Here is a 26,934-nt window from a genome sequence, read left to right as displayed (position 1 = left end):
TATTTCATTTATTTTTAAAAGGAAATATGATTTTTACACTTCTGTTCTTTTTAAGTTTTTATTTTCTCTAAATGCATCGTAACATTTCTTCTTAAATCACATCAGAGAAAGAACAACAGGCCGGTTTCTCACCGTGAAGTTTATTTTAGTTTTTCACATTATTAAGACATAAACACGATGTATAATATATATAAAAACAATAGAGGAACTTTAGCTGCCGGGTGTGGCCCCAACAAAATAATGTCACTGCTAAATGTGGTCGTTAGATAATTAACACTAACAAGAAACAACATAAAAAGTCAAATATAAGAAAACATATAAAAATAAAACATCCATTACATTCAGCCACCGCAGGTTCTCCTACACACGTGGAACAGAGGGGTGAAGGTTGGGTGTTGCAATCTGCACCCTCACCACTAGATGTCGCTAAATCCTACAAACTGAATCTTTAATGAAACAACAGAATGTAATTTACTGTATCACCAGCAGGTGGCAGTGAAGCCCTCTATCTGCGGTCACGTGATCCTGTCGGGTTTTTGCGACTGGCCACCGCCGAGTACGTGACGTCCTGTCGCACCAATCGTGCTCGCTGTTGGCCGGGGGGGCGTGGCTGGTCCATGTGCTTCAGACAGGAGTAATGCAGCAAGTCGTCCTGCAGAGACACATCAGCTGTTTCCATGACGACACAAACATCATCCTCGAGACGAGGAACTGATCAGTTACTGTGAAACTGCTACAGTCGCACGTTTAAAGGTGCAGCGCCGCAGTTTTAAACGTAAAACAGTGAAACGTACAAAATAAAAGCATAAAATGTAAACACGGACGTGCATTCATGGAGGTCAAAGGTCAAAGATGACATCATCAAATGCAGAGGGTTGATAAAGGAAAGTGTTGGTGTCACTGTTCTGAAAAAAGAACGTCCAATAAGAAGAGAGGAAAAGAAGAGACGGATCAAAAAGAGCGAGCGAAGCTGAGATCTACTGACCTCTGTGACCCTCGGAGCCGACGCCCTGCTCCCTGAGCGACAGCTGCAAACAGCTGGTTTACCTGCGGACGAAGAGAGGAGGCGGAGTCAGTGATTAAAGTTCAACACCAAGGATTCAGTTTGTGTTTTAACGAAGACACGAGGGTCCGAGATCCAAACACAGTCATTCATAAAATCCCTGAAGTGAAACTCAGAAGAGAAATCACATCTAAATGTTCAGAACCATTAGAAGCTGATTCGGTTTGAAACACAGACTTTAAATAAAGATGGACGACATGACCAAAAGAGAGGCCTACGCAGCTCTATCACCCCCTGGTGGCCGGCTGCAGTACATGTCATAAACCCTCCTCCCTCATGTTCGCAGACGCGTGAGTGATAAAGACGATGAGTTAAATGTGTTCGTCAAGATGTTTCCTGTCATTTAGTTGGAGAAGAACAACAACAGCAGTTTCATACATTATTTATAAGTTCCACTAAACTCTTAAATAAATACTTTATACTCAATCACTTCTTGTTCTTAACTAAAAAAGTAATATATTAGAATATGAGATGACAAATAAAAATATAAAAAAACGAATTATAAACTAATAAAAACTTATTATGAGATAGAAAGTGGAAATTCTGATAAAAGGTCAAAATACTTGACAGAAACTTTTTATCATCAAATGTTAGTTTTCATTTTATTTTGTCTTTCACTGTCAGAACTGATAACTTTATCCTCCAAACGCAAAATGACTGTTACTTTAATACTCTATTACTTTAATACTCTATTACTTTAATACTCCATTACTTTAATACTCTATTACTTTAGTATTCTATTACTTTAATACTCTGTTACTTTAATACTCTATTACTTTAATACTCTATTACTCTTCGTACAGTCTTGATCCAGGTCCACAGAAAGTGAAAGTGTTTTCAATGTGAAAGTGAAAGTTTTCTCTCTCCGGTGCTCTTGTCGCGGGCCGTGTCCTCTGTCAGTCCCGGGCTCCGGTGCTCTTGTCGCGGGCCGTGTCCTCTGTCAGTCCCGGGCTCCGGTGCTCTTGTCCGGGGTCGTGTCCTCTGTCAGTCCCGGGCTCCGGTGCTCTTGTCCCGGCTCGTGTCCTCTGTCAGTCCCGGGCTCCGGTGCTCTTGTCCGGGGTCGTGTCCTCTGTCAGTCCCGGGCTCCGGTGCTCTTGTCCCGGGTCGTGTCCTCTGTCAGTCCCGGGCTCCGGTGCTCTTGTCGCGGGCCGTGTCCTCTGTCAGTCCCGGGCTCCGGTGCTCTTGTCCGGGATCGTGTCCTCTGTCAGTCCCGGGCTCCGGTGCTCTTGTCCCGGGTCGTGTCCTCTGTCAGTCCCGGGCTCCGGTGCTCTTGTCCCGGGCCGTGTCCTCTGTCAGTCCCGGGCTCCGGTGCTCTTGTCCCGGGCCGTGTCCTCTGTCAGCTCCTCTCAGCACCATGCCGGACACCGGCCTGTGTCTGGAGGCTCTGTCCGCTCTCAGCGGCTGTAACGTGGGCTCCACCACGGGGTCGTCTCCGCTCACTCCGCAGGACTTCGTGAACATCGTGGCGCTCCGGGAGTTTTACAAGCAGCAGGGTCTGGAGCAGCTGGAGTACCCGGGGGTCGGGTCTCTGTCCCTGGAGGAGCAGGACCGGGACATGTACAGCTCCCCGCCCGCACTGACGGAGGACCCGGGGCTGCAGGAGAGTCAGAGAGCGAGCGTGAAGATCAACCTGGAGGAGTTCTTCCATCCTCAGTTCAACTATGACTTCACCTCCGTGCGGGTGAGAGAGGGGGGGGGGGGGGAGAGGGGGAGAGAGAGTGAGAGGGGGGGGGGGAGAGAGAGGGGGGAGAGGGGGAGAGAGAGTGAGAGAGAGAGGGGGGGGAGAGGGAGAGAGAGAGAGGGGGGGAGAGGGGGGGAAGAGAGAGAGAGAGGGGGAGAGAGAGAGAGAGGGGGTGTGTGTGTGTGTGTGTGTTATTGTGTGTTATTGTGTGTGTGTTATTGTTTCTGTGTGTGTGTGTTATTGTGTGTTATTGTGTGTGTGTTATTCTGTGTATGTGTGTTATTGTGTGTGTGTATGTGTGTTATTGTGTGTGTGTGTGTGTGTGTTATTGTGTGTGTGTGTGTGTGTGTGTGTTATTGTGTGTGTGTGTGTGTGTTATTGTGTGTGTATGTGTGTTATTGTGTGTGTGTGTTAGAACTCAGTTTAATGTTTGATCTTCAAGTTTCAGTTGACCTCTGTTGACCTCTGTTGACCTCTGTTGACCTTTGTTGACCTCAGTTGACCTTTGTTGACCTCAGTTGACCTCAGTTGACCTCAGTTGACCTTTGTTGACCTCTGTTGACCTCCAGGATGGCGACACCGTGTTCCTCCGAGGTAACGAGCCGTACGTTCGTCCCTGTGGGTGGAGCCGCGTCGCCCTACGAGTCAGCAGGAAGTACGACGGCAATGACCGCTGGCTTGGGACCGGTAAGGACGCGTGGCCCGTCTCTTACCACGCACACAACATGGACGGCTCCCTCGGCATCATCCTGACCCACGACGGGATCCCGGAGAACGAGCCCGGGTTTCTGGACGCCGCCGCGGCCTCTCTGACCACCGGTGACACCAAGGGCAGGGGAGCGTACTCCACGCCAGACATCAAGATGGCGGAGAAATACTGCAAGGTGTTCAAGTCCAAAGTGGACGGGAAGACGTACAAGGTGGTTCTTCAGAACCGCATCAACCCGGAGAAGAGGAAGAAGTGTCAGAGAGAAGACGTCTGGTTGGTTTACGTCCCCGAAGGGTCGAACCCCGTCCAGACGACTGCCATCGTGCAGGAGTCCATCCGTCCCTACGGGCTGCTGCTGAAGCAGCTGTAGAAACACGCCGACCACGATTCAACCACACGTCTGATCATCAACACGAGGACGTCCCCCAGTTCAAACCGCCAACATCTGACTCGTCATGATCTCTGTGCGTGGTCCGACAGGAAGTGGATTTATTCTCTGAATGCTTCTGTGGAAACGTTTGGTTCAGTCTTTGATTCTTTTAGAATGTTTGAAGATGTTTCCTGTTTCTTCTTTTTCTGTCCAATCACGTTGCTCGATTTTAATTTGATGATTTTTAGTTGTAAACATGCTGATTTGTCTCGATACTTTTATTGTGAAAAAACTCACAATCATAATGTCTATTATTAAAACATCTAGTCAATAAATTTCTTCTTTCTGAAAACAGGCCACAGCAGATTTTTGTTGTATTTATTTTCCTACATCCGATCACTTGAGCGTGACGTCATGACAGAGACAGGAAGTCACTCAGACTGAGAGGAACTCCCCTTTAACTCTGTCGTATTTAACACAGCACAACATTTTGTTCACTTTAAATACTATATAAAATATTGGAACAGTTTTATATGACAACAGGCAACAATTTTAGTTTTGGAGCAAATAAATCATCATCTTGAGCAGAAGCACAAACAGAAGGGAAGTTCTCTATATATCGTTTTAGCACGAAAGGTCAATTATCAGATTGTATTTTTGAGACTTCAGTCACTTTATTAATTAGGCTCCACAGAAAATAACTGAATGTTCTGAAATTAAATTCATTATCGAAAATAACAGTAAAATAAAAAGATATAAGCCAAGTCTCAAATGTTTTTTTTAAATTAAATTTTTGTACCCTGCAGTTACAGCCTCTGACCAGTAGGAGGTGTTACAGCCCCCCCACCTCCAACATCCTCACCGGGTTTCACTTCAGTGACTTTTAACTGTTCATCATTTACTGTTGATTTTAGTTCATGATATTAACTGTGGTCAAAATACTACTCAACTAAAAGTACTTCAGTACCAAAAAATAAAAGTAGAATGTCTATATATTTATATTACATTTATATTATATTCATATTTATATTTAACTTCGGGTGAATTCATATGCAAACATGACTTTGAGATCATTGTAACTTATCTCTGTACTGTTGGTTGCTTCATCAATACTATGACATCATTTTAATTGATTGATTGATTGATTGATTGATTGGTGTCAATAACCCACAAACAGGCAGCCACACACCTGATCCCAGGAAGAGGACGAGGACGAGAAGGAGGACGAGGACGAGTGAAGCAGGAAGGACACAGATTCCCAGGCTCCAACATGGCGGACTGGTCTCAACTGTGGCCGACGTCCCATCGGCTCCTGCTAACAAACAGATAATTGATCAGTTGAGACTTTGACCTCTGACCTTCCTCGTCAGACTTGGAGGTTAAAGGTCGCTCCTCATCAAACATCTCACCGTCCACAGACAGAAGAGTCCCTCTGTTAAAGCACATGAACCCCTGACACCGTACGGAGCAGAAATACATCCCCCCGTCCCGCTCCTCCACTGCTGTGATCTTCAGAGTGACGGGGTCTGTCCCCTCGTCCCCCCCGCCGCTGCTCATGTGGCTGATGTTCTCAGAGTGGTGGACGACCACCTGTTGCCCCAGGTTACCGAGGGTGATCGTCAGCAGAGCCTGCAGCTGGTCTGAACCTGCAGGCAACAGGTACCAGGTGACCTCCTCGCTGGACCTCGGCTCACAGGTCAGACTGACGTTCTGCCCCACCTGGACCCCCGGGACAGAGCGGAGAACAGGTGAGGCTGAAGACCGGTGACATCCTGCAACACCTGAGGAGAGAGAGGAGGTGAGAAGCTGAAGAACCTGAAGTCAAGTATCTCTGAAGAATCTTTGAAGTATGAAATATAATATATACATGCATATATATATATATATATATATATATATATATGTGCATGTATATGCATGGATACTAACAGAGGAGAGAGAGGACCCATGAGAGAGCTGCCATGACTGAAACTCACACTGGAGGAATTCTTCATGCACAGTTCAATTATGACTTCACTTCAACGTGCAGGAGAGAGAGAGAGAGAGTGTGTGTGTGTGTGTGTGTGTGTGTGTGTGTGTGTGTGTGTGTCTGTGTGTGTGTGTGACTGTGTGTGTGTGTGTGTGTGACTGTGTGTGTGTGTGTCTGTGTGTGTGTGTGTGTGTCTGTGTGTGTGTTCGCCATATGTTGTTTCCACTAAAACAAACTTCTCGTTCATCATGAACACAAACTTTCGTTTCTGCAGAAACCTGTCAAGTCACTTGTGTTATAAACACAACAGGTCCTTCAGAATAAAAGCATGTTGTGACTCTGTGGACAGTTGTCAGGTGAAAGATGAGACTCACAAAACATCAGGAGACAAAGACAACAGCTGTCTCCGCTTCTTCCTTCTTTCTTCTTGTTTTTTGAACAGTTTCAACCTGCAGCTCAGACACTGGTTACGCAACACGGGACTTTTGTTTTGAAATGCAAAGAGGAAGTGGTTGTCAACGGACTCTCACTTGATGGTCAACGATCTGAACCAGATCCAGAACCAGATCCAGATCCTGATCCAGATCCAGAGGAAGAGGACAGACTAAACCTGACACCATGACCAGGTCACAAACTCTACTTTTATTCTGAAGCGATCTACTTTGATTCATATGTTTTTAAACTGTTTCATTTGGATTCGATATATTCTGATATTGTCTCGTTTCATAGATCCTGTCCATGTTTTGTTATGTTTATATGTCAGTGTACTTATATTGTATTTGCATTGTATTTATATTGTATTTGCATTGTAGTTATATTGTATTTGCAGTGTATTTATATCGTATTTATATTGTTTTTATATTGTGATATTATATATGTATATCGGAGCAGCAGGGGAAACAGCGCCCCTCAATCACCAGAAGAAAAGAAACGAAACTTAACTTCGTTAATTTCGTTTCTGACAAAGTTTCACGTTCACCACAGGTGGAAAGTAAAAGTACATGTACTCAACTACTTCAAGTATTTTACGTCATTACACTCTGTTGCATGTGGGAACTTATACTCTGACAAAAATGTTTTATAACCTCGGACACTTTCATCTTGTAAATTCATCTGATGATTATTTTCTAATTAACTGATTAATTATTTTCTAATTAACTGATTAATTATTCAATAAATTCTGAAAACCTTTGACATTTCAACACACAAGAGATTCATTCAGAAATAAAAGAACATTAATAATCAGATTTTATTCAATATATTTTATGCATCAGATCGTCCGATGTCACGTTGTAACTGCGACTAATTCTTTTTTTTTAGCTCGTTCAGCTTCGAGTGTTTGATAATTTGGGAAAATAAAGAAAAGTATAGAAGAGTTCTAATTAAATAAGAGAATTTTAAATTGTTCTGATTCGGTTTTTTTACTCTGATGAAGTCGCACGTTTCCTGTGATTGAACCTTCTCGTTGTTGTTTCAGGTTGTTGGTGAAACTTCTCGGTTTCCTGGTCGTCAGTTTGGTCGGTGAGTCTGTGATTGACAGTGAGCTGCAGTGTAACTGCACCTAAACACCACCAGGGGTCTTTGTTCTTGGTGGTCGAGTGAATGTTTCCGTGCGTCTCTTCTTTCAGACTCCTCTTCCTTGTCCACCAACTTCCTGTCCGTCACCTACACGGTGGGGGAGCAGGCCGTCCTCCCCTGCAGCTGGAGGCCCCGCCTCGGGGCTCTGGCCTCCTGCCACGTCCAGTGGCAGACCACCGCCTCTGCCGCTGTGTTCGAGCAGCTGGGGGCGCAGAGGTGGCAGGCGGAGGGGTACGGGGGACGGGTGGAGGTTCCCGAGGAGAAGCTCGTGTCGGGGGATTGTTCGCTGGTCATCAGCGACGTTCAGCTCGGAGACACTGGACGATACGAGAGCTTCATGGTGGTGGACGGAGAAAGGTCGAAGAAAACCCGGGTCTTCATTCAGGGCGTGAAACTGTCTGTGTTCGGTGAGTTCGGAACTTCTCTTCGTCCCATTGTGAACAGGATCACTCAGAAACGGCTGAACCGATTCCCAGGAAACTTTGTGGAGGCGTCGGACATCACATGACAAACAACTGATTCAATTCTGGTGCAGATCCAGTGATTTTAAAAAAATCTCTTTTTATGACATTTGGAAATAAAATGATAAAAATGAGTGCGTGTGATTTGATCCAAAGAAAATCTGGTAAATTTAAATGTGGTTTCACGAGGAGACTGTGTGATGAACTTTTTCTTTTTTTTCTGTGGTTTAGTTTGTTTTCTGTATTTGTTTTATGTCATTTGACTCATTTTCATTTAAAATCTTGTTTTAACAACATGACACTTAATCTTTCAATCACAAATAAGAATAAAACTAAATTTCTTTATGAAAAATAAAACACCGAACCTACGCCAGGATAATGAACATGTAGCTGCTGTTGTGTGTTAAATGTGTTGTGTGTTAAATGTGTTGTGTGTTAAATGTGTTGTGTGTTAAATCTGTAGTGTGTTAAATGTGTTGTGTGTTAAATGTGTAGTGTGTTAAATGTGTTGTGGGTTTATTCTCAGTCACTGACCGAGCTACGACATCTGTGTTTTCAGACCATAAATCCCATCAGGTTCGGTGTCCAGGCGAGGACCTGGTTCTGGATCTTCAGAGCAGTCACTCAGCGAGAGTCGTCTTCCAGGGCAGGTCGGCTTCCGTCCAACAGACATTTTGTTTTTATTAAAGAGGAAAAAGAAAAATTGTTAAAATCCAGAAAACTTTGATGCAGAAATTCTGGGATATAAAATGTATATATATAAATATGTGTTTAATATACTTTCATTCTGTCCATGTCATGTGAACCTGCCTCTTCTCTCTTGGTGCAGCCTCCAGGGGGCGCTCTGCAGACTTTAAACAGTGACTGACGGTCTGATCTTTGCTCCTCAGGAACAGCTCGGAGTGGTCGGAGCTGTGGATGAAGGGCGACGAGAACAGTCTGCGTCTGGAGAAAGATCCGCTGAAGGAGCAGCTGACGGTGAAGAACCTGCGGCGCTCAGACGAGGGAACGTACAAAGTCCTGGACGGGCACGGCCTCTCCATCAGCACCGTGCAGCTCGCCGTGCAGGGTGAGCGGCGCCTGACGTCATCACTTCTCTCATGCATCACTCAGCAAATATTTTCATTATTGAGCCAACGAACAAAAACCCTCAGGTTCCAGCTTCACAAGCTTTTTTATTTTCATGTTTCTGAGTTCTGGAAACTAGAAGAAACTTTTTCACACAAACAACAAAAGACTGAATCTGTGTCTGAATCTATAAAAGTGAATCATGATAGAAAGTTCATCAGTAACATGTGACACTCGTCTGCAGCTTCTCCTGAGATCAAACCGTTTCTTGCTGCTCCGACACCTGGAGAAAGAATCAGAGGATTTGAAAAGTCAAACCTTTGTTGATTCGTCTTGTTTGTGTCGCGTGGTTCGAGTGTTTTCATCGTGTAACCGACGTCACTCGTCTGTTCCACAGGAGCCTGCACCAGAGTCCGAGTCCACGACGAAATGAAAAGTGAAATATCAGGTGAGAAATTAAAAAGACTTGTGACGGCCCGAGGACCAGAGCTCATTGTATTCATGTCTTTAGTTGTATTTGTGTTTCCTTAACTTACAGTTACTTATACGAGGGTTTATGAATAAACTGTAAAATATCAAACCTCAGCAACATTTATTTGTGGTTTGAAAAGATCACGTGAAGAGTTTGTCACGAAACAAATATCTGCTGTTCTTCCAGGTGACGCCATCAAAAGCAGCTGTTCACTTCTTCTTCTGTGTTTCGGTCTCGTCACCAGTTTCCAGATCCCTCGTCTGTTCTGAGGCGTCGACGCGTGAGGTCGTTTGTCGTCTTGTGTTTATTCTGTAAATTTAACTTGAGCGTTTTTTCAAATCAGTCGTTTTAAGACTGACACTGAGTCGACGGGTTTAACGTGAATAAATGTTTGATGAATGAAAGTCTAAGAAACAGGAACCTGTTTATTCAAGTGTGAATTGTTATTGTCTTGTTTAAATGTAAATAATTAATTAACATAGTTTAAACCTTCACTCTGTTTACAAAGTCTTTTAACATCTAAACATCTTCTCTGACAAATAATAAAATAATCAGCTGATTCCTCGATGATGGAGGTCAACAGAAGAAAACGTAGAAAATCTTCAGCTTCGTTCTTTAATGGTCAAGAAAAGGTCATGTGATCAAACACCTGTCACAGATGTACAAACTTCACTGGAGAGAGGAGACGAACACAGGAAGTCACATTCTTAAACAATAAATATGAAGTGTCTGTTCAGTGTTTCAGAATAAAAGTCTGTTTTTGTGGCTTTACTTCTCGTCAGTAGATTTAACTTTGAGAGGAAACACTCCACCAGGCGTAACCATGGCAACAGTGATGTAAGTGAGAAAGGAGCCTCGTGGTCTTTAGCGGAAAGAGGAGAGAACCAGGGGGAATCCAGATGTTTTACCGGTCGTCAGAAGTTTGGTTTGTGCTTCTTGACCTCGACCATGAGGTGATGCAGGTTGATGAGCTCCGAGCGCACGGCCAGGCTGCGGAACGTCGGCTGGTTCAGGATCTTGTGGAAGCCGTGGTAGTACTGGATCAGCTGCGTCAGAGCGCCCTGCGGTGAAAAGATCTTTACATCAATCATAAAACAATCAGGATGATTCGGCTTCACTTTAAAGGACCCATGTGTCCATCTTCATTTCCTGTCTGTGGTCTCAGGTGCATCTCACCTGTATGATGCTGGTTCCGTTTTTGAAGTTGGTGAACGACCTCATGACGTCTTGACTCATCGACTCCACCGACTGTTTCCACGAGCTGGAAAACCCCCGAACGAGCTGAGTGATCCGAGCTGCAGCACACACACACACACACACAGACACACAGACACACACACACACACACACACACACACACACACACACACTTTGAAACTGACTAAATGTTAAAAACCTTTCACAGATTCTGTTTCCTGACATTTCTACTCAACTAATATTAAGATAAGAGAAAATATCGTCGTCACCTTCCTCGTTCTTCAGTCGGTCAAGCTGCCCTTTCTCCATCAGCCCCTCGGCCTCCTTCACAAAGGCGATCATCCCTCCGAAGGGGGGCGACAGAATCTCCTCGATGAACTCCTTAAAAAAAAAAACAAATCAACCACAAAGATTTTACACTGAAACTTATTGTTTCCTCTGCAGTGATCCGATCGTACCTGAGTTCTGGCGAGAAGCAGCTGCTGGAAACCCTCCACCTCTTTACTGTCGTCTGCTGCCCTCTCCTGGACAAACAAGGCACAACAACACAGTCACCACATCAGCTGCATTCAGACATACACTGATGTTTTCATATGTTCCTGACGTGTTCCTGACGTGTTCCTGACGTGTTCCTGACGTGTTCCTGACGTGTTCCTGACGTGTTCCTGACGTGTCTATGAAATGTCAGAGTGAGTCCATGAGTGAGGGAGTGGGCGTGTCTCTGAGGTTTCTAACACGTGACGGACGTGAAACTGAAGAACACAAATCTCTCAGGATGAAGAAGAGGAGCCGTAGAAGACGAAGACGTCCACTTGGAAAGACGAGGAGGTTCCTCTGACTACAGGAAACGTCCAGATGTTATTTTTCTCACGTCTTTAAGTTGGAAACAGATTTCGACTCTACACCTGAGACTGAAATGAGAGAAGGAGCTGCTTGTTGGTAGCTTGTGTTCTGTCACCATGAGGACGCCGAGCATCATGTCGTAGTTGTTGATGAGGAAGATGAGCTGGTCTCTTCTGGAGGGAAACTCTGCCGCCATCTTCAGCACAAAGTTTTCAACCTCAACCTGCAAAACAAACGTGCATCTTATCAACAGTCTGACAAATTCACCAGGAAACTCTTCCTCCTCCACCAGAGACGTTTCCTCATCAGTCGTTTGTTTCACTGCCGACTCCACCACCAGGGGGCGTGACGCACATTCAGAACTATTGGCTGCTCTAAACGTGTGTGTGTGTGTGTGTTACCTGCAGCTGTCCCAGCAGAGCGTGTGTCCTCTCGTTGGGAAACGTCTGATTGATACTGACGATCGCTGACGAGAACTCTGCATAACGACGAGTGATCTGAAACAAAACACACACTCAGGTCACTAACACACAAATACACACATACACACTCCTGTGTGATGTTGTTACGTGTGTGTGTGTGTGTGTGTGTGTGTGTGTGTGTGTGTACGTACGTAGTGTGGTCTGGTGTCCAACACTCCCAGTTTCTGAGGGTCTGTGTTTCTGATGCTGTGAATGTTCATCTCCAGAATCAACTCGAACCTCGGCCACAGCAGCTCCAGCACGGCCTCCCAGTACCTGACACACACACACACACACACACACACACACACACACACACACACACACACACACACACACACACACACACACACACACACACACACACACACACACACACACACACACACATGACGAGGCCACAGGAAGAACTTCATGAATTTCCTGCTTTGTCGGTTCAGAGTTTGAAAAAGACGCTGATAACAAGTTTGTCTTCCTCGTTGGTGTGACACTGACTTGTCGAGGGCGGGGATGTTCCTCTTGGCGGTGATGGCTCTGAACCTCAGGATGATGTGGATGCACAGGAAGACGGCGATGCTGTCGTAGCAGTCGGACACGTATGTGGACATGCTCTTCTGCGGGGACAGACGCAGAGAACACGACACTGAGACGTTGAGTCAGAATGACGCACGAATGCTGATCTGTTCAGTGAACGCATCATTTCAGTTGTTCCTGAACGCAGCATCAACATCACCTGAAACCGCTGGAAGAGGAGGAGCTAACATTTGAAAATAACCACTGAGTGATGAAGTGAACTAAACGTTGAAGTCTGGGCGGTCGCCTCCTTCGTACCAGGAACATGCTGAGGGTTTTTCCCATGATGCTGTTGAAGAGGTCGAGGGCAGAATTCCCTGTCACCATGAAGAAGTCGGACAGGAACAGGAACTCTCTGCAGCCGTTGTCCAGTAAAGCGTAGTGCTGACTGCGGAACAGGGTCTCATATGGATACTGAGGAGAAGAGAGAAATATGTGAATATTATATTTATCTTGCAGTAGCTGTTCTAACCAACCAGGATGTTATGATTCCACTGCAGCTCCTCTCCATCTGACTGCTCATGATTAACATAACTTTTTATTCTAAGGAAGTACGAGCTTCAACTTCCTGTTTTCAAAGACGACGTCTTTCTAGTTTAGTAAAAGAAGCTTGTCTCAGCGTCTCGGCTGCTTCTGATCAAAGACGTTTCAAAGATCACGACAACAAAGACACATGATGTGAGCTGGTGTTTTAACAGAAGTCTAAAAGATGAGATATCGTGTTCCGAGGCCAGAAAATCCCAAATCAGTTCATCTGTGAGACTAAAATCTCTTTTACACTGAAACCAGATTCACTGTGGTCGTCTACTTCCTCCTGTTTGTGTCAGTGTGTCGGACGTCTCACTCTGCTGTCTCCTCTCTGAGCCGTGTGTGGAACCAGGATGGGCCCCTCCAGCTCGGAGGGGCTCAGGATCGCCCCCCTCTGGCCGACAGTGAAGATGGTGTTCCTGCTCTTCAGAGACGGTTTGGAGAAGAAACGTGCGGCGGCAGCGAGTCAAGGATCCTCAGCTCCACAGAGTCTCACGACCTGATTCCTGCCTCGTCATCAGTAATCACACATTACATAAATCACGCATCACTGCCCCGGTGTTCTCTATGTTCGGTATGTATGAGACACACCCACACGCATGTCACTGACCCAGGTAAATATGCACTGTACATTAAAGTGCCTCGCCCACACACACATGTACTGAATGTCCCGAGGCCACGTCGTCTCATTTTCACTTTGTCTCTGCCAGGTCTGAGCGTAACCGTCTCATTTGCATATTTCAATGTGTCATTCAGGAGATTTCAACGACCTCACACTTCACTGCCAAGTCTCATAAAAGGAGTTTGTCTTTGTTTTGATGGACGATCTGTCACACGCCTTCTAATCACCCACGTCGCCAGACACAAGATGAGTCACTTCCTGTTTTCATCAGTTTGAATTGATTCTATTGATGAGGTTTTTTTTAATCTGCGAGTTTTACACTTCTCCTTTATTTTCTTTCTCTCTTTCTTTATCCTGTATTCTATATTTTCATGAATTTATTATACATGTGCTTCTTCTATGTTTATTGATGTCTCCATTATTCTAAATGGTGTTTGTTGTTCTGGGTTCCAGGTCTGACGCTGTGAACGTCTGGAGAACACACATGTTGAAGGATATCTTTCTTGGCTGTGTCTTCTACGCCCATCAGGTCGTCTTTGTCTGCCACCTCCTCGTACTGTGGACAGAATGTGAGGAGAGTTCTTTAAGTTCCTCTTCAGGTTGATCATTTGAATCAGTGTTATTTCTGTAAAACGTTCTCGTGCTCTAATGTTCAGAAAACACATCGTGCTCCCGTCTCTTTGAGACGCCCCCTCCTGATAAAGTCTGCTCTGATTGGTCAACAAGGAAACGTCGGCCTCCACTTTATCTCGGAGACTTTTAAAAATGTTTTGTTTCAGTTTCCAGGTTTAGCGACATGTTTCCTCTAAACTGCGTCGGGTCCTCTAATTTCGTGGGTGTGTCAGAGTATATAAGCTCCGCCCTATTAAAGAGGCAGCGACACAGTGGATTGTAGCTGCCGTTTCACATCAACTGAAGATGTAAGAAGAAGTTATAACGACAGAGACTGAAACATAAAGTGTTTGGTTAAACACGTATTTATTGAGTCTGGACATGAATCGTCACGTGATGTTTAATTTTGGACTGAGAGTATTTCGGATATGGAGCGAGGACGCTCGTGTGGACGGAGGTTGTTTTGATCTCGTGTGTGTGTAACCAGTGACGGAGACGTGTCCAGTGAATGAACCTGAACAAGCTCACGGAGACGACTCACTGACCTGCACTTTGAGCAGCCTGCCGCTGTACGACTTGAAGTAACTGTAGTAAATTTTGCTCATCGTGTCCACGTACTCGTCTCGGATCTCCTTGGCAACCGTCCTCTCATTGGCCAAAAGGAACTGATAGAAAAATCTCCAGAGACGAACAAAGGATTGATTATTTGAAATGTTTCCTCTTTTGTCACTGACACAAACCTTCATCAGTTTTCTCTCACATCTCGTGACCAATCAGATGCTTTAGAGCTGCTCACCTGTACTTCAGCAGAGTGTTCTGTGGTATCTGGTAGTTTGTCATCGGCTTCCTGAAGGAGTAGATCTTCTGAAGGATGAACTCTCTGATCTTCGACACGGCCTGAGACCAGGAAACAGCAGCAGAGTTTGAATCTCAGCTTGTTCTGCGATTTTATTGAAGGTGGACGAGGCAGAGTCAGTGTCACCTTGAGTTTGAGGCGGTCCACGATGTCCTGGATGTCGGAGCACGCCAGCGTCTCTCTGAAGCTCAGCTCTTTGGCAAAGTTGATCTTGTTGTTGAGCTCGTGAAGCTGCTCCAGAAACTCCTGCTCCGTCACTGGACTCTCCAGGATGGTGCTGCGCGACACGGGACAACGTTACACAAACGCTGGACCCTCACATCACAGCACATTCAACCACACGCCACCCACTCACGAGATCATGGCCCCGGGCACCACCAGCTCGTCCACCAGCTGGCTGAGGTGACTGCGCACGGCCTGCCTGTTCTTCAGCCGCACATTCATGCTGACCGACTGCTGCTGCAGCGTCTGGATCTCACTGCTGATGGACGACAGGTCGCTCTGGAAGCCGCTCAGCATTCCCTCCATACGCTGAGAGAACGAACCGTCAGACAAAGACAGATCTGATCTTATTGTAATATATACAGATAAACTCTGCTCACGTGGGAAGCCTGACGCAGCTGCTGGTTTTATTCTTAACGAGCTCAATAAAAGGTTTGAGTTCATTTTTAGGGGTATGATGGGTTAAAACTGCAGTTCATTAAACTTTGATTTTAATTTGAGACTGAAAAACTATTTGTGGTTGGTTTTTTTTCTATTAAAATCTTTGACCATAGATCTGGAGTACAGGCGTCTGGTCTCACCTCCAGTATGGAGTCGCAGGCGGTGATCTGGTTGTGCAGAAGAGCGATGTTCTGACTCTCCTTGATGTCTGACAGACGAACTCAGGAAAAACAACGTTTCTCAAAAATCCAACTTTACAACAAACACCAATGTTGATTTAACGTCAGTGGGAACGAACCAAAAGTCTCATCCAGAAAAATATTGTGCATCAGCGGAAGAAAATGTTTCTTTTTTGTGTTTCTGGTGCTTTAATTTTTTTTACACATACATCGTCGACAGTCTCATGTACGTGAATGCAGCTGAATGATAATCACCTGCCGACGTGTGAGCAGGATGTGACACACACGGTTATCAGTTCTGTGCTCTGGTTTGAGGTTGTGTTTGTTGGACATGTGTTTGTTGTGTGACGAGCAGCAGGAGGAGGAAGTAACAAATGTTCCTCAGCAGGAAACAGACTGAGCCTCATCTAACTAACTGTGGCTGCAGTGAGCAGAAGGATACAGTCTTTGATGGAGGCCTGTTCGATCCTCTGCAGCTCCGCCTCCACCTGCTTGGAGTACTGCCGCAGGTCAACGCCCTGGAAACAAGTAAATGATGAAGTTATGTGCAGTTCAGCGAGACATTTACAACACACTACACAAATTCTGAATTCCAGAAAGCTTTGACTGGACGCAGGATGAGTCACGTCCCCGAGAGGAGGACGAGTCAAACAGAGAAAAGACCGAGATTTAGATGTAAAAATACCAGGATGTTGGTTTTATTACAAGAGAGAAACAACGAGTTCACACAGAGACACAGGATTCAACCTGGAGACATGGATTCATTTAATTCCAACACTTCCTGTTCAACATTAGTGTTGGGACGCTCTCACCGTTTTGAGCGCCTCCTTCACCAGGTCGTCTTCCAGATTGGCCTGGATGTGAACTGCAGGAGAGGAACAGTGCTGGTGAATCATCAAACTCTCAGGTGACCGATTATGAGCTTTCTCTCATTCTTTCCTTCTGGAGGTTTTACATGTGAGTATATTTGACTGCTCCTGCAGACATGTGCTGTATCACAGGAAGAGATAAACTCACTGTCCACTTCATCCAGGATGTATTCGTCAGTGGTGAGGTCCAGTTCTCCCAGGTTCAGGTTGGCCATGTCTCCGTCGGTCTTCTGGAGGAAACACACACAGCTGTTCACTCAGTCTTCAGCGCTGGATCATTAACAGACATCAGTAAAAGGCTGTGACAGGAAATTATTATTCTTATTAATGATATTTAACAGCAAAAGAGTTGTGAGTGGAACACTGTGCTCTGATGGTCACTTCTTTAGATCAGTGAAGAGGAGACAACATGGTGGAGATCAGTTTAACGTGTAAATAATCATCACATGCACCGAACACGTGTGAAGCTGGGACCAGATTCTGTTTCACATCTTTACTCGTCTGCTCGATTGAGAAAACAGGTTTTCTCTCATTTGACTGATCGATCATCAGCTGATTGACGCAACCAGGAAGTGGTCGAGCTGGGGCTGTTTTGACAGGATGCTAACAGCTAACGTTAGCTCCATTAGCTCCATTAGCTTCATTAAAACGCAGCCTGAGCTTCACGCAGATTCTCCTGAATCATCCAGGAGCAGTTCGTTAGAAACCAGCGGGCAGAGCCGGGGTCAGTGGGGGGAGCGGAGAGAAGAGTCACCTCATCTTGTAAATAGTCCAGAGCCACTTGTGTCGAGCTTCCTGCTGAGCTCACGTCAGCTGCTGCTTCCTCCGCCATCACGAACTGAAACAGACAAATCAAGTCCCGACGAGCTTCCACCCGATCTGAGGTCTGTGGTTCTGACGAGCGGTTCAGCCTCACGGACCATGAACACTGTGACACCGGCGGGTTTGTCGCCTGTAGTTTTTTCGCCTCAACACAAAAACGTTTCTATTCTATTTCTGAACTCTGGTCGGACACATTAAAAGCGACGGACTCACTTCCGCTCGCGCAGGGTGAAACTCTCGCGGGACTGGAGCCACTTCCTCTTCGCACGGAACCTGCTTCAAGATGGTGAGTTTGTCCGGAGAGACTCTGAATCCGTCTTCAATCTGCCTTCATCTCTCTCTGGTTCTGCCTTTTATCGTCATGGCGGATGGTCCAGGTTTCACTGGAGCGGCTGGAAGTTATATTTGTGGTTTATCGGCGGCAGGACGCACGTTATTCGGACAGTTTGAGTGTGAGCTGCGGGGCTCCGGCGTCATGGAGCCGAACTCTCCCACAGGCTGTTCAGTCCATCTCGTTCGGTCCCGGGTAGAAGCGGAGTCGCTCCCGGCCGATGCTCGATGTGTTCTCGGGGTCTGGTGTCGTGAAACTGGTCCAGCTGTGTAAGCTAGCTGTGGTTAGCCGGCTAAGCTAACCATCGCTGGTTCAGTAAGTGACCCGGCTGCTGAGCTCCATGTGTCCGGGTCGTGTTGCTCGCTCCGGCGGATCCAAAGCTTCAGTTTCCCGGGACACAGCTCGGTTACCCCCCCCTTTCCTTAATATGAGTTCAGTTCAGCTCCTGTAGTCTCCAAATCTCAGGTACTCGTCGCCCGTTGATGACGTGTGTTTAACGGGCCCTGCAGTGAACTCCGTGTAAAGATGGTGTCACCTGAACTCTGGAGGTTCTAACCGGCTGCACAACTGATGGAGGATCGTGTTGATGAGTGTTCTCTTCTGTTTTCAGTCTCTGGTCATCCCCGAGAAGTTCCAGCACATTCTCCGTGTTCTCAACACGAACATTGATGGAAGGAGGAAGATCGCCTTCGCCATCACTGCCATCAAGGTACGGTCAGCTGCGGTCTGAGTCACGCTACATTCAAGGGGACGCTCGTAACCGGTCAGTGGGTCATTCTGCGTCTTTAAGGGAAAGTTCACTGAAAACTGAAACTTCAGTCTTTATCTCCTCAGCTCAGTTCTGAAGTTTGTGTTCTACATTAAGTTTCTAGCTCATTTGTACGATCTCATGTTTCCCGTTTCATCTCTTTATCGTTGAACGTCACATGTTCTTGTTTTTGTCATTATTTTATGTGTAACACCGACACCGTTTCCTCCTCAGGGTGTTGGCAGACGTTACGCACATGTCGTCCTGAGGAAGGCCGACATCGACCTGAACAAGAGGGCGGGAGAACTTACTGAGGAGGAGGTGAGACCTGATTTCAGAAATCATTTAAGATGTGAGGAGCCGTGAGCTGCAGGTGAAGCCAGTGACGTGTCAGAAACGTGTTCACGTGTCGTAACACACATTGTCCTCAACGTTTCAACTGTCGCTGGTGAATCATCTTCAGAAACCCTGTGGTTGACCTCTGACCTCAGTGTGTGCTCGTAACACAAGGTTCACACTCCATGACCTCATTTTGTGACCTAACTGTTGAGAACATCTTACTTCCTGTGAACTGAGCGTGGTTCCTGACTTTCAGGTGGAGCGGGTGGTGACCATCATGCAGAATCCTCGACAGTACAAAATCCCAGATTGGTTCCTCAACAGGCAGAAGGACGTCAAGGACGGAAAATACAGTCAGGTAGACGAACACGCTCGACTCGTCTGAGTGAACACGAAATTAACAAACATCGCCGGCCTCTGATTTTCAGAACATTCTAAATCAAGTGACTATAACTGAAACATGGTTAAATAAACGTTGAACTTAGTAATTATCACAAGTCACTAACGTGGCTGCTGTGGCTCAGGAGGTCGACCGAGTGGTTTAATCCCGGCTCCTCTGGTCCACATTTCAAAGTAGGTCAGCTGGTTCACTGTCGTCACGTCAAATGTGGATAAACTTTTCACCACAGGTTCATTCAGTTTAACAGTCGTGTGGTTTTATTGTCACTGTGTCAAACGCTTGAAGTATCTGCCGTTGATGACATCATGACAAACTGTCAGTGACTGGTTGAGCCACTTGTCAGTTTGTTATGAAGCATCTGGAATGTGTTTTAGAGACGAGCGTCGCTGAGTCGACACAAAGATAAACTGACTTCACACATCGCCTCCAAATTAACTGGTTTTAATCCAGGGTAAAAAAAACTTGATTTAAAAAGCACTTTTCCTCACAAACTGGCAGATTTCTGCCAACGAGTCTTTCCACTGGTTCCAGCGTCAGAAGCAATGATGTCACTTCCTGCTCTGAAATCTGTCAATCACTGTAACTTTGTGCCAAACTTCAGTCAGATGATAAATGATCAGAAGTTCCTCAGTGGGTTTTCTGTTAGTACTTCTCTCTAAAGAGCAAACGACTTTCAGGAAACGTTTCAATCCTGTGATGCTGAAACATCGACTGTTCAACTTAAAGATGTGTTTTGTTTTTTTTTAAACGTTTTTCCAGACATGTGAAATTGTTCTACCTCCGTCGCTAACTGAAGCAGCGTCCGATCAGTATTGATTACGTGAACTTTGTTAAACCAATGTGTTGACAGCTGGTTTTAATCTCCTCTGACCGTCCTCTCATCTGGTTTCAGGTCCTCGCCAACGGTCTGGACAACAAGCTGAGAGAAGATCTGGAGAGGCTGAAGAAGATCAGGGCTCACCGTGGTCTGAGGCACTTCTGGGGGTAAGAGATCCGATCCGGTCCAGAGAGGACGAACCTCCTCTGCACTGATCCTCTGTTTTATTTCTACAGTTCTGTTTGATCTAACGTCAGAATGTTAAGATAACTGACAAGTAAAATCATTGGAACTAACTTGAACTTGTTCTCTTGTCTCTTTCAGTCTGCGTGTGCGTGGTCAGCACACCAAGACCACCGGCCGCCGTGGTCGCACTGTCGGTGTGTCCAAGAAGAAGTAAAGTCTCCAGCTTCCCCTTGTTTGAATAAAAAGCCACCGTTCACAGAACGTGTCCTGAGTTGTGTTTGTTCGTGAACCTGACGTGACTTCCATCATGACTACGTGACAAAGAAAAGTCAACTGATGGTTTGTTTCAAAAAGCTGCTGTTTTCTGGCTCCGTTATGTTGCATCACAATAAAATATTCCTCGGCTCAGCGTGTTAAAGTAAAACAACAAAGGAACCTCGAGGCTCAAAGATCACGTGTCTCCATCACTTTGATCTAAATATGTATATCACCTCATCTCCGGCCTCAGCGGCACAAATCAAAGAGCAGCAGAGACAAACACTTCAACGAGTTACTGAAGGTTCCTCACAACTGATTTTAAATCAGCCACATTTACACCAAACATCTGATCAGTAAATCAGTTTATTGTTTTGCGGACAGTATTTAGTGATGGAACAGCGTTCAAGAGTTCACTTTTTCTTAATATACAAATATTCCATAAAAACAGGTGCGGTGGGAAAATGACTGCAGGAAATATAAAGTGCGTAAAGACAGAGGAGGCGTCAGGTCAATGAACCTTAAAAAGGTTTATGGCTTTTGAACAGACATGGTTTTAAAAGGAAACAGCAGCAGGTGAAGTGTCACAGCTACATCTTAATATCAGAGTTCAATAAAACGGCAGCAAAGTTAAAGGCAGAGGTTTTCTAAAGGACATGAAAACATTACATCAGTTATTAAAAGGTACGACAGAGTGCCGGGGCCATGTCTAAGAAAAAAATCATAAAGTTCATAAAGAGTCATTTCAGAAATATTGTGACTTTCTTCTCGTAATATCTCAGAATTTTTCCTTCTAAGTGTCTCATACTCATAAAAAGATCGTGGACTAATATCCTGCTGATAAATACCTGAGGACTGATCTTTAAATAGAAACCATCTCTCTGACAGTTCGAACGATCAGCTGAGAGGATCATGATCAGATTCACCTGAACCACAAAACAAGCTCATTAAACCAGACGTCGTCAGGACAACCTGACCCACACAGCTGGTTTGAAGAGTCGCAGCCACGAGTGTGTGGATTAAAGAAACGTCGTCAGAACCACAGGCTGTAAATTAAGATCCTGAAAGCATCTGGATCAGAATCATCTAGAATCAAAGTGGAGTTAAATAAAGGTCGGTCAGAGATGGTTCGTGTTAGTGTCCATCTTTACTACTTCTCTAAAGAGGTCACACAGAAGCTTTTGTCTTTAACATTCAATGATTTTCTCAGAGAATAATTTGTGGATCCTCATGAAAACAACATATTTAGTGGACTGATGTTTGTGAGTGTCCGGATCAAGGGACTTTAAATGTGGTTTCATGAGGAGACTGTTGGTGGACGATCTAATTTACAGTCTGTGGAGAAAACATGTTCCAGAGTGGAGTGAAATAAAACCATGATCACTTTGGTTCACACTGTTTAAAGCTGATCAAACTAAACTAACACCAACTACGAGCTGCAGTCCTTTCATTTAGAAACGTAACTACACAGATCGATTCTGTCAGAACTCAACATGACTTTTTATTATTATTAAAACAATGTTTAGAACCAGCTCATGTTGTGTGAAAATCTAAAACTCGATCTTCACAAACACTTTCTCACATTCAGGTTCTTTTTCTTTTAGCAAGATTTTTTTTTCCTCCTGACAGAAAATGAAAGTAGAATTTAAAAGAGCATGTCTACATAATGAGAAGCTATTTTTACTTACGTTGTTGTGACACAAATAAATACTCGTAAGAAGAGTCGGAGAACTGAAACTTGTTTGGCACCGTACGGAAAAAACCTTTACATTTGTGCGTTTGTTAATTTGTAAGTAATAAGATAAAAACAGGAACTCCACGACCAACGACCAGAGTTTAAATCACCAGCTGATGTTGAGTGGTTTGATTTTCTTTCAATCTTAAGATTCAGTTTTACAGATTAAATCAAAGCAGAGTTAACGTCAGGAGAAAAAATTAAAACAGACGCCAACGATGTGAAAATGGCAGCTGCTGACCTTCCATCCTCAAACAGAAGACGTGTGTGAGGAGAAGTGGAGGAGACGGAGAGAGCAGCGCACTCGTCTTCCTCATCCCTCTCTCTGAGGAGGTGGAGTCTTCTGCTGGGCGGGTGGCGCCGGCTGCTGGTCCTTGGTGGGGGCGTAGTAAAGCTCCAGCGGCTTCCTGACCTTCCAGAACTTCTCGTTGACCAACTCCAGAGTCAGAGATCCGTTCAGCGTCTTGAGAGAAAGAAGTTTTAACATTTGACCTCTGCAGGTTGGTTCCTTTACCTCAGGTTATGTTTCCAGTTTCTTTGTCAGTCAGCTAGTTAGTTAGCTGGTTAGTCAGCTAGTTAGTTAGCTGGTTAGTCAGCTAGTTAGTTAGCTGGCAGGGTTCATTCAGTGGCAGAATAAGAGATGCTCTTCTTTTATTATGTAGTCAACATGTTTTGGTCTTAATATAAATCAGTGACACGACAAATCAGAACATGCTGCCACTAATCCGGCCCTCTAGTTTCTCCCTGTGATGTCATTTCCTGGAGAATCTTCCATCTGTTAAAGTTTATTTAAATCAAACCAACAAAGTTTGTCTCATTGTTACTCACAGAGAACTGTCCTCCTCTGGTCATGATGTAGATGGTGTACTGTTTCTCACTGACGCTGCCCAGGCTAGAGCCTTCGCCACCGCCAACCACTGCTCCTCCGCCCGCTGCTCCTCCTCCCGCTGCTCCTCCGCCCGCTGCTCCTCCTCCCGCTGCTTCTCTCTCCTCTACCCCTCCACCCTCCTCCCTCCCTCCATCCTCCACCTCCCTGTTGGTCCGTCTGTCCTCCAGAGCGATGCGCAGAGCCAGGTACTTGGACAGGTGGTCCACCGTGGCGTTCGCTGTCGTCTTCACAAATCTGCACCGAAAGAAGATTCAATTCAATTCAATTTTATTTATATAGCGCCAATTCATAATTTACATTATCTCAAGGAACTTTACATTTAAAGGTCAAGATCTTAAAACAATATTAACATAGAGAAACCCAACAGTTCCCACAATGAGCAAGCACAGGCGACTGTGGAGGAAAAACTCCCTCATTAACAGGGAGACACCTCTGGAAGAACCAGGCTCAATGTGGGCGGTCATCTGCCTCGACCGGTTGGGGTGAGGAAAGAAAAGGAAGGGGGGAGGAAAGGAGAGATGGGTGGAATGCGGGGGAGAGAAGAGAGAGATCCAATCAGAGAGAAGGACAGATGGTTCTCTCTCTCTCACATGTGCACACGCACGCACGCACACGCACGCACACACACACACACCTGGTCTGGTTATAGTCGTGGGCGTGGACCAGCTGTGGGTGGGGTCTGAATACCAGCTCGATCTCTGAGGCCACCCCCTCTTTGTGGCGTCTCAGAGGAGGCGTTGGGCTCCCACTGTCGGCCTCGGGGCCCGAGCCATCGTCCGACGCCCGCGGCCTCTTGCGGCTCGGCCCCGCCTCTGAGGGTGTCTGACCGCAGGGGTGAGGTGTGTGTGAGGGGGCGGAGTCGTGGGAAAGGTGAGAGCGGGCATCACCATTATCCTCCCCCCCGCTGAAAGTGGTGTTGTCACTTTCCTGAGTCGGCTTCTTCACCCGGTGGTTCCTGCAGGGGGCGACGGTGAGGTTACACAACAAGAATGACCCGTTTGTCTGATAAATAGATAATAAGAGTATAATCTGGCGTTTTTACAATTTTCTATCTTTGCACTTTTATTTTGTGAAGCACTTTACGACTTTGGTTTTGAACGGCGCTACAGAAATAAAGTTTCTTCTTATTATGAAGTTGTTTCTGTGACTCTGCTCTGACAGATAATCTCTCACAGGCAGATACTGAACCGCTGTGATCGACCTCCTGTTGTCTCCCTGTCCGTCCCCCACCTCTCGGACCTGTAGCGGGCCTGCTGGCGGAGCCCCTCCTCGATGCTGGAGCTCAGCGCCTCCTTGTTGTGCAGACGGTTGAGTCGGTCCAGGACTCGTCGCTGGTGGGCCTCGTACTCTTCACGGCTCGGGTAGATCTTCGAGATCAGTGCATCGAAATTTGAGTCTCGACGCAGCGAACGTCTGGAAACCAGCTTCTTCCTGCAGGTCGGACACTCTTTGTTCCTGAGGAGGGAGGAAGTTTGAGACTGTAGCGCAATAATGCAAGAATCAACAGATACTCGTGTGGTTATATGGATATTTTCACGTAACCTCTTAAGGTCACAGTGAACTCGGTTACACGAGTTCTGTTTTCAAAGTTAACTTCGGGGTCACGTTGACCCAGAATTGAAGAGAACATCCTGTTGTTGTTCAAGTTGTTGAGTATTTTACTTTCACAGCAGAGGTCTCACTCATGAGTCATGTAGTACGCTACACACCACACGGACATTGTACTACTCATGAATACTGCATAGGAATAATTTGGACCGATAAGCCGTGACCTTTTGTTGCCATAACAACAGATTGATCCAGACAGACAGAGCCTGGGGAGCTCTCACCCTGATCGCAGTGCCGTCACGATGCAGTCGGAGCAGAAGCGATGCAGACACTCTTTGGTGGTCATGGTGTTCTTCAGCATGTCCAGACAGATGGGACACATCAGCTCGCTGTGCAGAGAGCGAGGAGACACCGCCACCTCTGTCCCGTCCATGATCGCCTCCTGGACACACACACAGACAACGCTCTGCGTTTGTATTTCTATGGGGTTCAGTATCTTGCCCGAGGACACTTTGGCATGCAAAGGAATAAGACTGGGATTGAACCGCCGACCTTCTGGTTGGAGGATGACCGCTCTACCATCAGGACTCTTCACACTATTCTGTAATCTTTTCACACCGCAGTGTTCTAACTAATCTACTGCTTCTTAGATCGTCACTCCTTTATTAAAACCTTTTAAATCTTATTGTGAACATTTGATGTCACATTTTGAAAACAGAATACTCCTGATACCTGCGGGCTCCTGTGCAGCTCGTACAGGCTCAGCTCCCAGGTTTTACTGGGAGTCTGGACGTTGACGGGAGCTGCCATCACTGCTGCAGAGAGAAAATCACAAACTGTTAAACTTCACACAACGATCAGCTTCAGTGAAACTCCACGTGACTCAGGTCAGGATTCTCACTTCTCTTTCACAGCTTTAACATCTCCTCAGTAGTTGTGTCAGTTTCAGTCGTTCTTCTGTTGTTTTCTTTGTGAGTCTATTTCGTATGATGTGGTATGACTGTTGTGAAATTACAAATCAAATGGGTTTTTTCCTCCTAATTTATTTTCATTAACGACTTTTTTCTCATAGAATTGTAACTTTTATTCCTCTTAACATTTATTCATTCTTATAAAATGACGAAATTACTTTTATGACTCAGATTGTTTTAGTCTACTCTCAGTAATTGTGTCTTTTTTTTCTTTGTCTTTTTATCTCCAGCAGTGACCTGATGTTTCCCTCCTGTGTGTGTGTGTGTGTGTGTGTGAGAGTGTGTGTGTGAGTGTGTGAGAGTGTGTGTGTGTGAGTGTGAGAGTGTGAGAGAGTGAGTGTGTGTGTGTGTGTGTGTGTGTGTGTGTGTGTGTGTGTGTGTGTGTGTTTAAAGCAGGTGGACCTCAGTGATCGTGGATCTTCTTCGTGGATCTTCTTCGTGTTTGAATCTCTCACCTGACGGGGAAGTGATGGACAGCTGACCGGAGGAGACGCGACCTCCTCCCGCTACACGAACACACAACAACCGCCTGACAACTCCGCAAAGACGCAACACAACTACACACAGCGGCTCCTGTCCGCCGCCGGGGGGCGTCTCCGTCCAGCTTCAGTGTCACTCTGAGGAGAAAAACACGATCACACACCGAGAGCGCGACATTTTCTGAGCCCGAGGCTAGCTAACGTTAGCCATCTTCTTCTTCTTCTCACCGGAAGTAACAACTCCTGCTGCTCAGCAGCCACACAGCGCCAACAGCGGCCAAAAGGAGTATTGAAACCAAATATACACATGCACCCTAAAAACTTTTCATTAAGTATTTTATTTTATTTTACATTAAATCCACCAACTAAAACATCAGAATTACACGTTTCAGTCATAAACTATCAATAATAAAAGACTGCCCCCCCCCCCCCCCAGTGTGGCTCATTAACACATTCATCACTTTTTATTTCATCAGAGTTTTGTGACATTTATACGTTTACCATTTTTTCTTTTTTCTTTTTTTCTTTTGGACCAAACTTTCAGTGGATCAGTTTCTGTGCGTTATGTTCTGTTTAGATTTTGGATGCTTTGAAAACTCGTACATAATCATTGGAATGTTGAGTAACGCCTCCTGAACTA

At 45.6% G+C, this 26,934-nt stretch overlaps 6 protein-coding genes and 1 long non-coding RNA gene across 22 annotated transcripts; 4 read left to right on the top strand and 3 right to left on the bottom strand.

Moving 5' to 3' along the window:
• Window positions 1-124: 124 nt before the first annotated feature.
• On the bottom strand, window positions 125-5,998 carry LOC138405926 (uncharacterized). 2 transcript variants are annotated; one of them, XM_069516603.1, is made up of 5 exons: window positions 5,753-5,998; window positions 5,233-5,604; window positions 5,013-5,135; window positions 986-1,047; window positions 125-652 (listed from the first exon to the last, which is right to left on the bottom strand). In XM_069516603.1, the coding sequence occupies exons 1-5, from the start codon at window positions 5,784-5,786 to the stop codon at window positions 506-508; spliced, it is 738 nt and encodes a 245-aa protein (XP_069372704.1). In that variant the 5' UTR covers window positions 5,787-5,998; the 3' UTR covers window positions 125-505. The 2 variants fall into 2 exon arrangements, with proteins under 2 accessions (XP_069372704.1, XP_069372703.1); XM_069516602.1 differs by having other exon boundaries at window positions 5,013-5,138; window positions 5,753-5,889.
• LOC138405925 (uncharacterized) lies at window positions 1,911-4,175 on the top strand. The gene is made up of 2 exons (XM_069516601.1): window positions 1,911-2,744; window positions 3,314-4,175. The coding sequence occupies exons 1-2, from the start codon at window positions 2,418-2,420 to the stop codon at window positions 3,821-3,823; spliced, it is 837 nt and encodes a 278-aa protein (XP_069372702.1). The 5' UTR covers window positions 1,911-2,417; the 3' UTR covers window positions 3,824-4,175.
• On the top strand, window positions 5,495-10,142 carry igldcp (Ig-like domain-containing protein). Its single transcript, XM_069516600.1, has 8 exons — window positions 5,495-5,621; window positions 6,235-6,418; window positions 7,270-7,313; window positions 7,421-7,777; window positions 8,391-8,481; window positions 8,722-8,900; window positions 9,297-9,347; window positions 9,558-10,142. The coding sequence occupies exons 2-8, from the start codon at window positions 6,411-6,413 to the stop codon at window positions 9,638-9,640; spliced, it is 813 nt and encodes a 270-aa protein (XP_069372701.1). The 5' UTR covers window positions 5,495-5,621; window positions 6,235-6,410; the 3' UTR covers window positions 9,641-10,142.
• Window positions 9,973-17,951, bottom strand: vps52 (VPS52 subunit of GARP complex). Of its 7 annotated transcripts, none has more exons than XM_069516583.1 (20): window positions 17,810-17,951; window positions 16,923-17,004; window positions 16,718-16,770; window positions 16,348-16,423; window positions 15,867-15,934; window positions 15,419-15,594; window positions 15,190-15,340; window positions 15,004-15,104; window positions 14,753-14,885; window positions 14,094-14,151; window positions 13,290-13,423; window positions 12,704-12,859; window positions 12,368-12,486; window positions 12,025-12,148; window positions 11,813-11,908; window positions 11,527-11,634; window positions 11,027-11,092; window positions 10,838-10,949; window positions 10,548-10,666; window positions 9,973-10,447 (listed from the first exon to the last, which is right to left on the bottom strand). In XM_069516583.1, exons 2-20 carry the CDS (start codon window positions 16,987-16,989, stop codon window positions 10,286-10,288), a joined length of 2,079 nt encoding a protein of 692 aa, XP_069372684.1. In that variant the 5' UTR covers window positions 16,990-17,004; window positions 17,810-17,951; the 3' UTR covers window positions 9,973-10,285. The 7 variants fall into 7 exon arrangements, with proteins under 7 accessions (XP_069372684.1, XP_069372680.1, XP_069372682.1 ...); XM_069516579.1 differs by lacking the exon at window positions 17,810-17,951 and adding an exon at window positions 17,529-17,665; XM_069516581.1 differs by lacking the exon at window positions 17,810-17,951 and adding an exon at window positions 17,529-17,665 and having other exon boundaries at window positions 9,973-10,432.
• Window positions 14,047-15,795, top strand: LOC138405927 (uncharacterized). Its single transcript, XR_011239587.1, has 2 exons — window positions 14,047-14,164; window positions 15,165-15,795. It is a non-coding gene; the product is annotated as an uncharacterized lncRNA (long non-coding RNA).
• rps18 (ribosomal protein S18) lies at window positions 17,741-20,675 on the top strand. The gene is made up of 6 exons (XM_020106465.2): window positions 17,741-17,882; window positions 18,538-18,636; window positions 18,910-18,996; window positions 19,271-19,372; window positions 20,307-20,398; window positions 20,556-20,675. The coding sequence occupies exons 1-6, from the start codon at window positions 17,880-17,882 to the stop codon at window positions 20,629-20,631; spliced, it is 459 nt and encodes a 152-aa protein (XP_019962024.1). The 5' UTR covers window positions 17,741-17,879; the 3' UTR covers window positions 20,632-20,675.
• Window positions 20,676-21,020: 345 nt separating this feature from the next.
• Window positions 21,021-26,573, bottom strand: LOC109647554 (E3 ubiquitin-protein ligase RING2-A-like). 9 transcript variants are annotated; one of them, XM_069516593.1, is made up of 8 exons: window positions 26,271-26,539; window positions 25,577-25,659; window positions 25,126-25,286; window positions 24,470-24,751; window positions 23,931-24,251; window positions 23,390-23,530; window positions 23,236-23,359; window positions 21,021-22,870 (listed from the first exon to the last, which is right to left on the bottom strand). In XM_069516593.1, exons 2-8 carry the CDS (start codon window positions 25,652-25,654, stop codon window positions 22,721-22,723), a joined length of 1,257 nt encoding a protein of 418 aa, XP_069372694.1. In that variant the 5' UTR covers window positions 25,655-25,659; window positions 26,271-26,539; the 3' UTR covers window positions 21,021-22,720. The 9 variants fall into 9 exon arrangements, with proteins under 9 accessions (XP_069372694.1, XP_069372695.1, XP_069372690.1 ...); XM_069516594.1 differs by having other exon boundaries at window positions 23,236-23,530; window positions 24,527-24,751; window positions 26,271-26,573; XM_069516589.1 differs by having other exon boundaries at window positions 23,236-23,530.
• Between the last annotated feature and the right edge of the window lie 361 nt (window positions 26,574-26,934).

The sequence above is a fragment of the Paralichthys olivaceus genome, chromosome 20, assembly GCF_024713975.1.
Source record: "Paralichthys olivaceus isolate ysfri-2021 chromosome 20, ASM2471397v2, whole genome shotgun sequence".
In the NCBI taxonomy this organism is placed as follows: domain Eukaryota; kingdom Metazoa; phylum Chordata; class Actinopteri; order Pleuronectiformes; family Paralichthyidae; genus Paralichthys; species Paralichthys olivaceus.
The sequence above is the reverse complement of the archived record's forward strand: the minus strand, read 5'-3'. Positions and strand labels throughout refer to the sequence as shown.